Source organism: Gorilla gorilla, chromosome 8, assembly GCF_029281585.2.
Source record: "Gorilla gorilla gorilla isolate KB3781 chromosome 8, NHGRI_mGorGor1-v2.1_pri, whole genome shotgun sequence".
NCBI classification, from domain to species: domain Eukaryota; kingdom Metazoa; phylum Chordata; class Mammalia; order Primates; family Hominidae; genus Gorilla; species Gorilla gorilla.
The window spans coordinates 25,570,006-25,587,520 of NC_073232.2; the positions used below are offsets into that span (position 1 = coordinate 25,570,006).

The 17,515-nt window shown below is 45.2% G+C and overlaps 1 protein-coding gene across 2 annotated transcripts in view; it reads right to left on the reverse strand.

Moving 5' to 3' along the window:
- Nucleotides 1-1,379: 1,379 nt before the first annotated feature.
- Nucleotides 1,380-17,515, reverse strand: part of RSU1 (Ras suppressor protein 1) — a 226,388-nt gene continuing 210,252 nt past the window's right edge. For both annotated transcript variants that reach the window (XM_004049102.4, XM_019035296.3), the window contains one exon: nucleotides 1,380-4,169. In XM_004049102.4, the coding sequence (XP_004049150.1) occupies nucleotides 4,067-4,169 (103 nt within the window). In that variant the 3' untranslated portion in view covers nucleotides 1,380-4,066. The remainder of the gene's footprint in view (nucleotides 4,170-17,515) is intronic.

Sequence of the window (17,515 nt, forward strand, 5' to 3'; positions counted from 1 at the left end):
TTATGTTTTGCAGGTAGAGACTAGAGATTTTCTAACACGGTACTTGTGGGATATTATGACTATGAAGCTTTATTAGAAACTGAACTATTAGTGACTTAACTTTGCAATCTGAGGCAACAAACAAGTGTTGTGTGCAGAGTCTGTAGAAGGAGGTAAAAGTACAGGATAAAAACATGGACGGGGCAACTTGTGTTTTCAGTGAATATGGACACAGTGATTGGGACAACCCAGTTCTCTGCAGTCACAGGATTTTCTCTTCTATATTTAAGTTTATCAAAGTGAAGATTCACTTCTGCAGAGTGGTGTACAAGTCACTTCTATTCCAAAGGGCGAAAATGATGTGACTGGGGGCCTGTGGCTTTGTCCCACAGACTATTTCCTAACGTGGGTTCCACAGATTATAAGGGCGGTACAAAGCTTAGAGAAGTGGTTCTGTGGCCAAATGGCCCATCCACTTTTTCTACTTGCTCCTACCTTAATTGAAAAAAAAAAAAAAAGGGCTCCTAATAAACATTATATCACCTCCAGCAAATAAAGAGAAACACTTCTCTCCTAGATCTGAGAACCATTATACAGTTTATTCTCAAATAACCTGCCTTACCTATCCCACAAGGCTCTTGCACAAACTATGTGATTATGTGCATGAAAGTATTTTGCATAACATCTCTAAGCTACCTAGCCACGTGGGCAAGGACAGTGTTTTACATGAAGGGGAGAAACCCTGTGGAAGAAGTTTCAAATGAGGAATAAAGAAATATGCACGGCTTCCCATGTGGGCTCTTAGCACTTGGAAGACCAGACTGCAAGGCATCAAAGGGAGGGGGGGAGAAGGGGGCCAGCTAATTTCATCATTGGGCTGAAAAGGTTAGATTATCTTTGTGAAAAGGCCACCTTTCAGCTGGGCACAGTGGCTGTAATTTCAGCATTTTCGGAGGACGAGGCGGGCAGATGGATCACCTGAGGCCAGGAGTTTGAGACCAGCCTGGCCAACATGGTGAAACCCCGTCTCTACTAAAAATACAAAAATTAACTGGGCGTGGTGGCGGGCGCCGGAATCCCAGCTACTCGGGAGGCTGAGACAGGAGAATCGGTTGAACCCGGGAGGCGGAGGTTGCAGTAGGCTGAGATCACGCTATTGCATTTCAGCCTAGGTGACAGAGAGAGACTCCGTTTCAAAAAAAAAAAAAAAAAAAAAGGCCACCTTTCAAACTTTGGATATTTTGTTTGCTGATCCAGATATCAAGTAACTGAAAACTGTAGGAAAAGACGTGAAATCTATTTTGGTAACAAAAAGAGAAAAAACCCTCCTGACATTTTATATTATGCCTTGAGCTTAAATATATATTTCCTGGATTGCATAATATACCATGACATACCAATTTGATTTTGAAAAATACATGCATTTAATATTTTCTGATTACAAAAGTATATGTGTTCATTAGAAAAAATTTAAGTACAGAATGAATAAGTAAAATTCTAGAAAGTCTTAGTTCATAATACAGAGATAATTTAACTGCCTTAAAACTGTGTTCATCTCTATTTAATTTTTTATGCATACATATTACAAACAAGCTTCCTTTTGACACAGCTGGGACCATCCTTATATAGTTAGTTTGAAAAATCTTGCTTTTTCTGTTTAATCAGATGTTATGATTCTCTCCCTTTGCCCTTATTGTTGAACAATTTTTTTTTCTTGGAAACAGAATCTTGCTCTGTCGCCCAGGCTGGAGTGCGGTGGTGCAATCTCAGCTCAGTGCAACCTCTGCCTCCTGGGTTCAATCAATTCTCCTGCCTCAGCCTCCTGAGCAGCTGGGACTACAGGCGCACGCTGCGACGCTCGGCTAATTTTTTGTATTTTAGTAGAGACGGGGTTTCACCGTGTTGCCCAGGCTGGTCTCAAACTCCTGAGCTCAGGCAATCTTCCCACCTTGGCCTCCCAAAGTGTTAGGATTACAGGCATGAGCCACTGTACCTGGCTGTTGTTCAACAATTTTTAATGTCATAAAAGCCTCATGCAGATACACCATAATTCATTGAACCCCTTTTCCACTGACAGGGATCAGGCTTTTCTCTGTTTTTCTTGTGTATGCAATGCTATAAGGACAATTCCTAAACACTGCAGTTTGTGGGGATCTCTGATAATTTCCTCAGGATACATTCCTAGAAATAAAAATTCTGGGCCCCAGTACACAATCTTAAGGTTTTGCCACCTATCGTCAAACTACTACGGCCTTTCTGGAGCGAAATTTATATTCCCAGTAGCCATGTGAAAGAATGTTTATTTCATGTTACTCCTCTTGCACTTAATACTGCCTTAAAAAATATTTGCACATTTCTCTTTGTTACACATGGCTTCTTTTTGCTTTGATCTGTATACTTTTAAAAAATATTACCAGTGAGTCTTCGATGATTGCTTCACGTTTCTGGGAGGTATTTCGTTCCTGTGCGTTTCTGGAGTTTTCATCTTTTGAAAAAAATGACTCATAAGAGCCCTTCATATTGTTAGATTTTTACTAATGCTTGCTGGCTGGTTTAATTTTAGATTAAGTCTTTCCTATCCACAACAGCAGAGGCCTTGTTCTCCCTCGTGCAATCTCAAAAGCTCAAAAGTCAATTAAAAAAATTCAGGCAGAGGCAAACATGGCACCTATAAAAATGATATCAACTCTATCCCTAAACAGGGGATGGGACCTGGGGAAGCCACTTCCCACATTTAAATGTTCTATCAGGAATTTGTCTAGAAGCCAGAAGTTTAGGCCTTGCTCTGTGGCCTCTCTGATTGAAATGCAAAGTCTGTTTCCTAATTAACTCAGAACTTGTTGTTTGATTTTGATTTTTGGCTTTTATATGCCCCAGTGGGTCCTGGTGTTGGGAGCTCAACTGGGAAGCCAAAGGACACAGCAGAGAAGGGCAGGCCCCCTCTCCCAGGCCATTTGAAAAGACGGTGCATCTTCACATACCATTTTTTTTGTGTCGGCCTTCTGGGGTTGACAGCCCTTTCAGTGAGCACAAAACCTCAGCTTGCATTTATTTTGATTTTCGTAGGTATCACTGTTGAAAAGAAGGAAAGCTGCCTATCACAGATGTTAAACAATTGATTGATTGTTTAATGACTCTGCAACTGTGGTTTCCACCCTGGGTGTGGTGTAGCGCGTGCACATTTACACAACTTCCTTGGCATCGAAGTCACTTAGAAGAATGCTTCGATGTGAGCAGATTTTCTGCCGTGACAAAATACACAGTTGAGGTTTTTTCTCTCTCCCTTTCACAGTTCTTGTCTACCAGCCCCTGGCAGAAATCACCATTTCTTCGGCGAAGGAATGCTACTTTCCAAAATCCTTTGGCAGAATCTCCTAGAGATTTGTTTTTCTGCTTCCTAATTTAGAAAGTCTTCAAAGAAAAAAAAAAACTTGACAAATTAATGTGAGAAGAAACGAACTGTGATTTAATTTTGCATTTCTTTCATGAAAAGTTTATCATGTATAACCAATAAAATTGGATAAGATGATTTTGGGGGAGAAAAGTAAATGAAAATGTGTTATACCCCAAGATCAGACTGTTCTTTTATTCTGAGTCAATAAGTAACATGTGATACAAACTCAAGATTTTATTAAAATCATTTGTAAGTTAAATTAGCATATCTCGGTGGTGAAGGAAGACTTTTAATAAAGCAAAATAATGAGTTATGTGAATCAACAGAAAGAGTGAAAAGTGTTAACAGTGACATTTAAATGGTTACATGATTTTAATTATTCTTTTGATAATAAGCAACCTTGTGATGTCTATTCAAGAAAAGCCAGAGCCCACTATGGAATTTGCAGTTGAATAAGAGCTTTGTTCCCTGCTTTTGGTAATTTTAAAGAAACAAATGGAAATGGTTTAAAGACCTTATAACAATGTCCCACCTAGCAAAAGAATCTAAAAGGTAAGGTGGGAAGCATTAGAAAGAGAGTGAAAAGAAAAATAAAAAAGGCCTCACACGCATTGTGTTTATTTGAGAGAGCAAGACAGAATGAAGTGTTGGAGAGAGAAGGTGCTGGAAGGCCAGCCGATGCCAATCCCTTCCTTATCTATTCTTGGCTGCCAGGGGTTTCCGGCTGATCTTTTTCGATTTGTCATTATTCTTCTTCGGTGGTTCTGGGTTGGCCTGCATGTGTCTGCCGTAGAGGCTGCAAAGACAGAGAAAGGACACTATCAGATCTAGTTTGCCAACACAAGATAGCTTTCACTGGAAGAGCTTTCAGGAATAGAAGATTCTCCAAAAATATTCAGTAAGCCAAAGAAAACCAAAAGATCACTTCTGTGTTCTTTGGGTGCTATGCTGTGTTGAATATAAAATTCTCTTACACATGCACACCATGCCATGATGTCCGATCATGGACCAGTCTCTTGGGATTTCACACTCACTGGGAGAAGTGGTCAGGCCCTGCTCAGCCGTTCTGGACTGAAGTTCAAAAGCTTATGAGTGTTTAAGTCAACAATGATAAAAATGGGATTGAATGGAAGAGACAGAGTGTCCATTTAGTGAAAAGCGAGCATGATGCTTGGCCCGAAAGCCCAGGGGCTGGCTAATGGGACAGAGAGCAACGGTGTCCAAATCTGTGCTGGCTGCTCACCCATGATGGATAGCGTGGAGCTGGCCACCACACATCAATGCCACATTAATAAGTACCGCTGATTAAATGCTGACAAAGTGCCCTATAATTACGGTGGATGGCATTCATTGCACAGCGAAGCTGGCTCCGTGGCTGAGAGGATTTAACTGAACAGCAGAAGGTAATTAATCGATAATTTATGAGTAATTCGGATGAAACCAAATTAAAAGCCACCCTAAAATAAATACAGCTCAAACTTAACTCCTTTTATTGATATGACTGTGTCTCCAAGAGAGCCTGGTGGGTGTCTCAGGTCCTCTGCAACAAGGGCATACCCGGCTCCACAGCCCGCAGTTGCTGTGAATGAGGGCTGGCACAGAGCCTGACGTCCCTGTACCAGGTGGCCCAGCTCCAGCATCCACACAAGGAATATGCACACTCTCTGGATGCTGGCATCTTGGGCTGTTTAGCATATACTGGCGTCCGGCATTTTTTTTTTTTTTTTCTGAGTGTCTCACTCTGTCACTCTGCTCCCCAGGCTGGAGGGCAGTGCATGATCATAGCTCACTGCAGCCTCAAACTCCTGGGCTCAAGCGATCTCATGCCTCAGCCTCCTGAGTAGCTGGACTACAGATATATGCCACCATGCCTAGCTAATTAAAATATATATGTATCTCATATATAATATCTATTATATGATATATATGATAGATAATATGATATATATCACATATATATTATCTATATCATATATTATCTGTATCATATATTATCTATCATATATATCATATATAATATACTATTATCTATTATATATCATATATATATATATTTTTTTTTTTGAGATGGAGTCCTATTGTGTTGCCCAGGCTGGAGTACAGTGGTGTGATCTTGGCTCACTGCAACCTCTGCCTCCCAGGTTCAAGCAATTCTCCTGCCTCAGCCTCCTGAGTAACTGGGCTTACAGGCATGCACCACCATGCCCAGCTAATTTCATATTTTTAGTAGCAATGGGGTTTCACCATGTTGGCCAGGCTGGTCTTGAACTCTTGACTTCCAGTGATCCACCCACCTCGGCCTCCCAAAGTGCTGAGATTCAGGTGTGAGCCACCATGCCCCAACAAAAAAATTATTTTAATAGACATGGGGTCTCACTAGGTTGCCCAGGCTGGTCTTACACTCCTGGCCCCAAGCAATCCTCCTGCCTTGGCCTCCCAAAGTGGGATTACAGGGATGAGCCACTGTGCCTGGCCTCCAATACTAGTGTTCTTGATGACATCTCCACCATGGCTGACAGGCAGAGGGGAAGGGCTGGCAGATGGAACTGCCCAGTTGATTTTGTGATCCAGGAAAGCTGGACACTATGGTTTTGAAAGGCCATACTGTATTCTAACTATTCCAGTCTTCCAAGTGTTGCCTTGGAAGCGGTACAAGCAGGTTCCATCGGCAGTCACTCTCACGGAGTGTAGAACACAGGGTTCAGAGCTGGCCAGAGACAGACCTATGAGCCAGGGCGTGCACATCCAGCCAGGTGCTGGGATTACACTCCAGGAAAAGGGGAGGCCATTCTTTTGCATCAAGAAGTTTCCATATGTCCTAGACAGAGAACATAAGAGCCTGCAAATTGGCTTTCCACATCTCTAGGAATTAGTTTGGAGGCCTTTTTGCTTGTGTAATGGAGACAGTAGCCCTGTCCTGCCCAGCCCGGCTGTGCCTCCTCTGAAGCCACAGGAGAAGAAAGAACTCCTTAAGAGAATCTGAACTTTGAGAGGCTAAGGCAGGTAGATCACGAGGTCAAGAGATGGAGACCATCCTGGCCAACATGGTGAAACTCCATCTCTACTAAAAAAAAAAAAAAAAGAAAAAAGAAAAAATTAGCTGCGCATAGTGGTGCGTGCCTGTAGTCCCAGCTACTCAGGAGGCTGAGGCAGCAGAATTACTTGAACCTGGGAGGTAGAGGTTGCAGTGAGCTGAGATCACACCACTGCACTCCAGCCTGGCAACAGAGTGAGACTCTGTCTCAGAAAAAAAAAAAATCTGCTCCATGAAAGCGCATTTTTCAACCTATAGGGGCTCCCCCAACCTACACTTTTAAAAGGGTCACGGGTCCCCCTGAAGACGAGGCCATGGGCACCTGGGGGTCCTGGGTCCTGTGTCCCAGGTAGGAGACCACTGGTTTAGATAGGGAGTAAAGTTCAGCGGGTCCAACCTTGTCTCTGTTGCTGCCCCCAATTTCCAAAGATACCTGTGTTCAAGTCCTGAAACCTGGGAGTATGTTACCTTACATGACAAAAGGGGCTCTGCAGGTGTCGAAGCTAAGGACCACCCTGCATTAGCCATGTGGACTCAACCTGTGTTCCTCCTCCTCGGCATCTCTCCCAGACACAACAAATAGGCAGAGGAAATGCTCAAAGTAGATCCCTCCATTCTATTCCTCATCCTCCAAGCTCCGAAACATGCTTACTCCTCTAATAGCACCTGCCCTTGTCCTTGGATGTTGATCTACTCAGGGCCACTGACTCAATGCTCAAGGGCTTAGCACTGCAGAGTAGTAAACCCTGGAGGCATCAGGTCTCCAGGCTCCCCTCACCTGGCAGGAAGCAAGCGTCTGACTCTGTTATGTGTCTTCACACAGGCACCTATGGCCTAGGTAGCTTCAGCTACACACACAGCTTCCTTCCAGCCTCAGAGATCTTTCCTCTATTTCCCAACCTCTTATCCACACAGAGCAAAAAAATACGTATGTACATTTTTATTCAAAGATAGTTTCAAACTTCAAGGATTATTATTATTATTTTTTCAGATGGAGTCTTGCTCTGTCGCCCAGGCTGGAGTGCAGTGGCACTATCTCAGTTCACTGCAGCTTCTGCCTCCCGAGTTCAAGTGATTCTCGTGCCTCAGCCTCCCAAGTAGCTGGAATTACAAGTGTGTACCACCATGCCTGCCTAATTTTTGTATTTTTAGTAGAGATGGGGTTTCGCCACATTGGCCATGCTGATCTCAAACTCCTGACCTCAAATGATCCACCCACCTTGGCCTCCCAAAGTGCTGGGATTGCAGGCGTGAGCCACGCACCTGGCCTCCAAACTGTAAGGATTCTAAAAGTCGACAGAAAGATGACTCCACTGTTCATGCCCATGGAAACCTAGCAATACCTGAGTGTAGGGAAGGAGTCTTGGCAATGATAAGAGGTCAGCAGAGGGAGAGGAGCAGTAGGAATTGAGAGGAACTGACAAGGCCCTTCTTCGAGTCAAGCGTTGAATGCGGGAAGGGCTGAGGTGGGTGTTCAGCTTGGCCCTGACGATGGGGATCCAGGCAAGCGATCTCAGAAGGGGTTGCAAAAGCTGCAGGGCTCTTCTCCTTTTTCGGAGCGAACTGGAATGTTCCACTGTTTCAGTCTCTGCCTTTTTATATTCAGATCCCACTGTGTGTGTCTGAACATCCTGGGGCTGCAGAACAAGTCACTACAAAGGGCCAGGTGGGAGCCAGTGGCCCTGAACTTGCTGTTCAAATCCTGCTTTTGACGTTTATTAGCTGATGACTCTGGGCAAATGATCAGCAATGTTTGCCTGCCTCTCCGTGCCTCAGTTTCTTTATCTGTAAGCTAGAGATGTCATTTGTCTTCCTTGCAGGGTGTTTCGGTAAGCCCAGCACCATGGCAAACCTACTGGAAGCAGTCAGCGAATGCTTATTGAAAAGTAGGACAGACATGGGGTTACAGTCAAGAATGATTAAATCAAGATAATTATATGATTACCTTCCTTCTTTAGGGCTGTTTCCCCTGCAAAATAACAGGGTATTTTCTATCAACACTAAATCCCCAAACACCTCTGGAACAAAGGTTTTAAGCCTTTTTGAAGAAAGCAACTAAGACAGAGCTAAATGCATGGCCCACTTCCTCAGTGAGTCATCGGCAGGGCTGGATGACGCTGCCGTCCGCCGCACGATCCTTTAACTCCTCCAGCTGTGTGGGCAGATGAGAGCTGGCGTTTTACTAAGCGGCCATAAGTGGCCATTTTCACAGGGATGTGGCTATGGCAGTGGCGGTGCAGTCATAACAAGCTCCAAAGTCTGGTGTTCCATTCCTGGCTCTGCCAGTTACGAGCCACGGGGCCTCAACTGGGCAAGTAAGTGTGGTAGACAGAATCACAGCTCCCAAAGATGGCCACATCCGATCCCTGAAACCTGTGACTGTTACTTTCCATGGCAGTGGGGACTCTGCAGGCATGACTTAGTTAAGAACCTTGAGCTGGGAGGAGAATCCTGGATGATCCCGTGGGCTCAGTGTCATCAAAAGGGTCCTTACAAGAAAGCAGCAGGAGGGAGCAGCTGCAGGGGTACACATCTGTAATCCCAGCACTTCAGGAGGCCAAGGCGGGAGGATTGCTTGAGGCCAGGCGTTCACGACCAGCCTGGGCAACATAGGGAGACCCTATCTCTACAAAAAGTAAAAAAAAAAATTAGCCAGGTGTGGTGGAGCACACCTGTAGTCCCAGCTACTTACTTGGGAGGCTGCGTTGGGAGGATCGCTTGAGCCTGGGAGTTTGAGGCTGCAGTGAGCCGTGATCACACCACTGCATTCCAGCCTGGCCACAGGGCAAGACATTAACAATCAATCAAAAATAAAAACAGGCAGGGGGTCAGAGTGAAAGAGATTTGAAGATGTTACACTGCGGTCTCTGAAGATGGGGAAAGGGGCTATGAACCAAGGAACACAGGTGGTCTGTGTAAGCCAGAAAAGCAAGGAAATGCTCTTCCCTAGAATCTCCTGCAAGAGGCAACCTGGCAACACTGGTTTCAGACTTCTGACCTCCAGACCTATCAGGTAATACATTCGTTTTGTTTTCACCTACTAAGTTCTTGGTAATCTGTTAGGGCAGCAATAGAGAACTAACATAGTAGGTGAGCCTCTCTGGGCCTGACAGGGTGGCCTGTCCGTGAGGATTCTGCTTAATTTCAATAGGAAAAATGAGTTTCTGGGGTAAATTAAAAAGATGGAGAAATGAAAGAACCAAGATGCAGAGAGGCAAGGTGTGTCCCAAAGGAAAAATGGGTGTTGTTTCTACGAGAGGAAGTACAAACAGCTTTGCAAACTGTCCCCTTGCTACTACGAACTGGCTGGTCCCTGTCCCACCATCCTCTGAAGCTAACACTCGTGGCTTGTGTTTTGCATGTACCTGGATTGAATTTTTAGCAGTGACTGACTACAGAGGACAGAACAGTCAGTGCCATTGAAAGACATCCTATTCCTTGCAGTTCCTGAGAGGAAAGAGTGTGGCATACCATGCAGGGCCATGCGGGGAAGTGCCAAGATTGGCGAAAAACTTTTGTCCTGACCTCTTGTAACTTGTACTTTTCCCCCAGGGCCTTGGTGAACAAAGCTTCTCCATCTCCTTCGCCTGGGAAACGCCAACCGTCCCTCAGACCCGGGCACCACTGTCCCCTCCTAGACAGCATGTGCCCTCGGGGCCACTGCAGCTCTCTGCTCATGTGGTACCTGTCTGGCCCTACAGGAGCCCACCACATCCTGCACCGGGGATTCCTGGAGAACAGTCTCTGGGACTCACAGCCACCTCTCCCTTCCACACCCTGCTCAGCCCTGAACGATGTGTGCCCTGGGGAACCTCCCTCACCTCCCACAGTCTGATGTCTCCATCTGCAAGAGGAAGATGAAGATTCCCAACTACAATGGAGGGCTTGGGAGAAGATTAAATTAGGGAAACGCTCTTGTCCCTTGGGCACACAGTAGGCATTTCAGAATGACAGCTGCCGCTTCTAACCTCTCAGGAAGCTTCTCTGATGCAGGCTACCAGGGCCAGCTCCTTCCACCTCTTGCAGGCTGCTGCCATGCCCTCGTGCTGCCCGGAATCTGCACTGCCAGCCTGTGCCTTTGGTGTAGATCTTTCTGGGAAAGCTTCGGCGGGCACTGCCACTCAGCTATAACAGCTGGAGAGTGATAAAGGGAGCCTGGCCCAAGGTCACCCATGGGGCTGCAGTGGCTGGTGGGTAAAATGCTTAGCCCAGGAACTGGAGGAAACCCTTTGGCATGGAGCCCTAGAGCATCTCTCCCCTGATAGCCGGGGTTTGGAGAGGAGAATTGGGAGATGATTAAGAAATGGGAAAAAAACGAGAAAGCGCGCTCTGAGGTGACACAAGAGGATCAGTTGCTCTTGAGAGTCTGATGAACAGGCTTCTGTCACTGAAGACGGTTTCAAAGATGAGATGCCTGCGATGCTCTCAGTGGTGGGAGATGAGTGAACCAGTCTGCTAGGCTCACAAGGGCTCTTGATCTCACTGTGAAGCCCAAATGCCAATGTGGGGGTGGGCGCTGCCCTGAGCTGCCACCCCAGGAACCCCTGCTGAAGCCCACTTCTAGAAGGATCATGGGGAAATGATCCTGGAGACTGCCTGGGTTGGTAGGCTGGTGACTTCGGTGGTGTGCTGTTAAAACAGCCTGCAGACAGGCCGCTTCAAGCTCTGTGCAACTGACCACTACCGCCTGGACAGCTAAGATTGCGCAGCAAAAAATCCAGTCCACTGTACTCAGAATAAATTTTGCAACTTTTTTTTTTGATTAAGCAGATATATTAGGCATGATTTTCTATTACTGACATGTGTTTTTTTTTTGGGGGGGTGGTTTTTGAGACAGGGTCTTGCTCTGTCACCCAGGAATGCAGTGGCATGATCACAGCTCACTGCAGCATTGACTGCTGTGCTCAAGCGATCCTCCTGCCTCAGCCTCCCAAGTAGCTGGGGCTACAGGTGCAGACCACCATGCCCAGCTTATTTTAAAATCTTATTGTAGAGATGGGGTCTATGTTGCTAGGCTGGTTTCAAACTCTGGGGTTCAAGCAATCCTCTCACCTCACACTCCCAAAGTGCTGGGATCACAAGTGTAAGCCACGGCGCCTGGCTGATAGGTGGATTTTATTTAATATGGGCATCTTTATTTTTGGAAAAATTGAGTCTTATGTCAGATCCAAGGGTCTCATATCCCTTTGCTGCAGCAGCAAGGAAGACCCCACCCCGCGGAGCCATTCATTCTTAAAAATGTCCTCGCTTGGCTCTAGGATGTCATCCTGGTTCTTGTTTTCTCTCTGGACACCTCTTTGGTCCTGTCTGTCTTTGTGTCTTCTTTCCATCTAATTTTATAACTTTAATGATTGTCTCCGAGCAGCTGCTCTCCAAGTCCTCATCAGCCCACTGGGACACTTTGGCTATGAATCCCCAAAAGGCAGGGAAGAGTCCCTCACCCCACCTTCCACAGGTCTGTCCCTCCATGTCTCCAGAACTTCAGGAGCAAATGCTAAGTTATTTTGACATTCTCCTCTTTTTGTTTTTGGTCACCATATTAATCAGGTCTGATAGGAATTTAGTTTCCTCTACAGTAGAAGTCCTTAGCCTAGGACCCTAGAAGTGTCTGAAACTCTAAGTAAAGTTGTATATGTATATTTCGGCAGAAAGGGACCACAGTTTTCATCAGCTCCTCAAAGGGCCCATAACTCATTAATTAGCTGTTTTATGGTACCTCATTTATTTCCATCATCCACTCCTTTTTTCTTCTTTAATCAGGCCCATGTCACATGGCCATTCAAATATTATAATGGTTCCCTTCTTGGTCTTCCTGATGCAGGTGACTTCCCTTCCCAGTGTGTCCTACACAGGATGTCTGAACAACTCTTCCTGGTGCATGGATGAAAAACAGCAACCTCTGGCCCCTGGATGGGGTACCTAGCCTGGCACCTGGCACGGAGCAGCCACAGCGCATGTGGCTGGGGAATCTGGCTTGCCTAATGTCCTCTCTTTCTGCACTAACAGGCGTGTGCAAGGTAAGGCTGGGCTTGAGGCAGGCAGGGCAGAGTGCAGGAAAGATGGAGTGAGTGTGAGTTCTGCCACCTATTGGCTGAGTAGCCTCAGAGTCTTGTATCTTTCCAGAACCTCTACCATCTGAACTGGAAAAGGGGAGTATTCGCTCATTATCTACCTGGCAGGTGAACTGGTAATCAGGTTGCCTTGGGCTCACTCATTGAAAAATGTAAAAATGGCTAACTCAATCTGAGGCCTGAGATAAGCCTTTCCTGACAGCCAGCATTCCTTTTGGCTTGTTTTTGTTGTTGTTGCTTATCTGTGTTATTACTGCCAGGAATGCCTGCTTAGGTCCCCTCTGCAACTGAGATCTCCTCTGTCCATATTTTGAGGCCTTGAAGACTTTCACAGCTTCCTCCTCCCCTTCTCCATTCTGCCATCACAAAGCCCTATGGGATGTATCAGGATCTCATCACTAAGTCCTTGATGATACATAAAGTGACTCCTGACCTTGGCATGTTATCTCAAAACATCAGCAGAGTGCCGTGATCACAGCACAACATTTCCAATGCAGCTAACGTGCATTCATTATTCACTGTCGCAACAACCCAGAGAGGAAGCTCCTATTATGATCATTATTTGTCAGATGAGGAAATTGAGGCTTAGCAGCTTGAGGCTCCGATAAACCCAGGCAACGACTCCAAAGTTCAAACTCTTAAAGCACTAAGTTACCTCATCTCCCATCTTGGTTTTGTTTTCTTAAGAAGTCTACCATTTTCTGCAGGGCAGGGAGTGCAGGCTTAACTTCTTTTGTAGTCTATACACTCCAGGCACTGCTAGAAACACATTGTGTGCTATGTAAATATTGTCTTTCAGAATGCCAGGTATATGAGAGGTGCAATATGCTGTTCTGAAGTCGTTTGCTCGTGTCATATGTATCCCTACTGTTGTTTTGGGTGTTTCCATGGCAAGTCCTCATACAGACCAAGAAAAGAACCAATTTTAAAATCTCAGGATATGGCCAGTGAAAATAATAGAGAAAAATAATTTTGCTTCTAATCTGTAATCTTCTGGTAGGATGCTAAATTTAAAATCTCTGCAAATAGATCTGCGGACAAAGTGTGAAGCCGAGATTATTAATAAGCACTTGCAATAGCTTTATTTCTCCTAGCCGGCAGCTATCAGGGGCTGGTGACAGAACCTGAGCATGTAAATTGCTGAGTCCTAAAGAAAAAAAAATTAACAGTTACCCTAATTCCTGTGAGAAGTCTCATTAATTCAAAAGGAAATGATTTTTTTTTTCTTTTTGAGATCAAACCTCCAAGAGATGGTTCCATGCAATTTACAAATGGCAGCGTGTGTCTGTCACATTCTTCTCCATTATAACCTGCTTTCTGTTCCCAACATAGTGGAGAAAGAAAGTATAAACATGCATGCACAAATGGCATCTATATAAACAGCCACAAGGAAATGTGTAGTTGGCTTAAGACAGATAGCAAGCTATATGAAAAATAGGCTATAATATATAAGGCAGATTTCAAAACAGCCATATATTCTAGACTCACGATCTGCCCCACTGGAGGGGAGAAATGAGGATTCTGGCAGAGCAAAACTAACAATATCATGCAAAAAAGATGCTCATTAAACTTCATCATCCTGTCTACTCTAATGATGCTTTTACTTAATAAAAATTCCCGGAGCAGTTGCAAGGATATTAGGTAAGGTCTTTGGTTATGTATCAGAGGTCCAAGCTGTCACCAGCAGGCATGCAGTTCAGGAGGTATGTTCCCTGGGGAAGGAGCTTTCATGGAATACATGCAGAGAAAAATCAATAACTGCAACTTGCTTCCCTGCTTAAGCATTTAAGAAAATGGGTAATCCTTTTAAATTAAACTGCAAAGTGCTAAATGTTGCACTTTCCAGAATAAACTCAAAGGCAAAAGGAAATCAGTGCAAGGGCACTGGTAAGTTACTTCCCTGATAGACTTCATACCTGGAGTGGATTTCTTTTATTTATGAAAAGAAAGAATCATTTTAGTACTTGGCATCTGCAGAGACTAAAAAGAGACATCCAACTGTATATGTATGTGCTTGTAATACAACGATACACAAACCTATTCATAAATATAAGGAAGTAAGTTAGGAATTATTTTTGTATGGGTAATTTACCCGTTTAAAAATTACTCTTCAAAACCACTACTATGAAAATGCACTAACTTGAATCTAGCTCTCAGAACCTAAATAGTAATCATCTAATGGACCTCTTAAAATGGCTAGCTGGATGATGATACGATACAGTCACCAGTGATCACTTTGGCCCATACTAACATAACCTGCTTCAGATTTTATGCCCTGCCAACACAGAACTAGCTGGGGATGACTCTGGTCGGGGAAAGAGTGAGGCACCACCCCAAAACTTGAACGTATGGGGAAATAAGGTTTTCCCCTGGGTGTTAAGTAATAAAAACACAGAATAGATCAAAGCAGAAACATGAAAAGTCACCCGAAATAACACCAGCGTAACTCCCAGACCAGTGCGCCTCGACTATAAGCAGACCAGGGATATCAACAAAGCCGGAGAGAGAACCTGCCCATCAGAGTCAGCACTGAAAACGGGGGAGAAAATGCAGGCAGTAGGGACCAGCGGCTGTGAGTTCTGTGGATGCCCTGGCGGGACTATGTGCCTAGGAGGAATCACAGAAAACAACACAGTACCGCCCACCTGGCACACGCGATCCACACCTGCACGGTCCAGCTTCTGGCCAGCTCCCCTCCATACCTTCTGCCGTGACCCTCCATGCCCCTGATCCCAATTCCTTAGGGGCTTCTGTTTCCCATCGCTATTCACTCTCCTTGGAATGCTCATCTCAAGGTCCCCCTGAGACAGGCGCTACCACCATTCCCATTTGACAGGTGGGGAAACAAAGCCCAGAGTTTAAATACCGTGATGTGACTGCAGGTGTTCAGACTCTGGGGTCTGGCTGTGCTTCCCTGATGTTAGTGTCAACATGACTCAGTCTTAGGTCCATCAGGGTGTCCTGTCACCCTGGGTGCCGTAACTGGTTTACACACAAGCACGGGGCCAAGAAGAGCCAGCGAGAAAAACAGGCCTTACATCGGAGCTCAAACCGCGTGGGAAGAAAAGTCCTTTCTTTTCTGTTTTACTTGAAGTAGGAAGGATGAGCCCAGATCTGCCGGTACCTTGTCCTAGCACTGTGGTGAGAGAGCCTGCTTGGGGGATAAACCAGCAGACAAAGCAGGAGTGAAGGACGGAGAGAGACTGGGCCTAAGGACATTGGGTGGGTCCCCATGCCTGAAGTCAGCTGTATTGCTGGATGATGTTTAGTGTAAAATCATCAAATAATCCCCCTCCCTCTTAGGCCTTGTGTTCCTTGTAATCAAAGCAATGCTGGTCTTGATGAATACATCACCACTCTGGTCTACTGCAAATGTGAGTTCCCCAGCCAGGTCATCTTTGCCCACACTTTCTATCTTTGACTACGTTCATTTCCATGATACCACTCGTCACCATCTAGTTATTTATTTGATGTCTGTTTCCTGCCTCCCCTGACAGAAGGTTCATTCCTAGAGCACTAGAACCTTATCTGTCTTGTTCAGTGTCCCTGGGACACACTAGAAATGTTTGTTGATTGACTGAAAGTGTGTATAGCTGTACTTACTAGGAAGTATTACAAATATCCAAATACATGGATCCCAACTGGATCATTAGTGCCTCTGAGACAGGGACTAGGCCAACATCACTTTTGTTTCTCCAGTGCCTGGTGCCTCGTACACAACTGTCACCCCAAAAGTATGGAGTGACTGAACATCTGAGCCAAGGATCACTTCCTGATGTCCTCAATTCCACGCTCATCAGGTGACTACCATCAGCTTCCCACCTGGAGCTGTCTACTGAAGGGATGTGTGCTGTGCAGACCGAGGCAAGTGTTCCCGTCTTTGGGGGCAGTTATCCTCTGTGGTGGAATTCCAGTTCCTCCAACAGCTTCTTATGTTTTTTCCTCAGTTGGCTGCAGGGTTTCATTTTTCTTGCCTTTTTGAGACAGGGTCTCACTCTGTTGCCCAGGCTGGAGTGCAGTGGTACGATCATGGCTCACTGTAGCCTCCACCTCTTGAGCTCAAGTGATCCTCCTGCCTCAGCCTCCTGAGTAGCTGGCACACGCACATGCCACCATGCCTAATTTTTTTTCTTAAACACTTGGCTTCAAGTGATCCTCCTGCCTCAGCCTCCCAAGGTGCTGGGATTACAGGCACACCTTGCCAGCTTGCAGGGCTTCTAAGGCTAAAGGGAAGACCAGGCACTCAGTAAAGGTGCTGCAGTGCTGCTTCGTGAGGCCTTCTGGGAGCCAGGCCATTGTCCTCTTGCAGACACTTTTGTACAGTACTGTGACCAGGGTGATTCTACTAAATTCCTTTAAGGTACAAAGGACTTTTATAGAATGTCAATTATTTTTAATGTTGATAAGAACTAGTTGAAGATAGTAATTTATAAGAGAATTCAGTTAAAATTAACATTATATATATATTTTAAACTATTTTTATAGATGAGATCTTGCTATGTTGCCCAGGTTAGTCTCAAACTTCTGACCTCAAGTGATCTCAGACTCTTGAGTAGCTGGGATTACAGGTACAACTCACCAGGCCCAGCTAAAATTAACATAAAAGTAGTGTTTTCTTCCCTTTGTTGGAAAAAAAAATCAGAATGAATTTTTATTATCATGGAAGGGTTAGAGTCTTTCTGGCCTCACGAGGCTCCTACATGGGCAGATAAGGGTCGTTCATGAACTCTGAATCATTAGGCTGGTCATCACCAGGGCAGGATTCCTGTAGAGTGTGCACAGGAAGCTTCTCTGTCACGTTGTATATACTAAGTCATTGAAGCCTTAAGCAATATCACGTGAAGGAAACCATGTGGAGCACACATTGTCCTGTGGCTCTAGATGTAGTGACATTACACAGATCTGGTGTCCCATGAAAAGGAATGCCAGTATCTAGAGAGAAGCCTTTGCTTTCTCTTGTTTTACAATAAGGACAAACGGTAAAAGCATACCATACATAGTGGTGTTAGTATCACCACTGATATTCCTCCTCCTCTC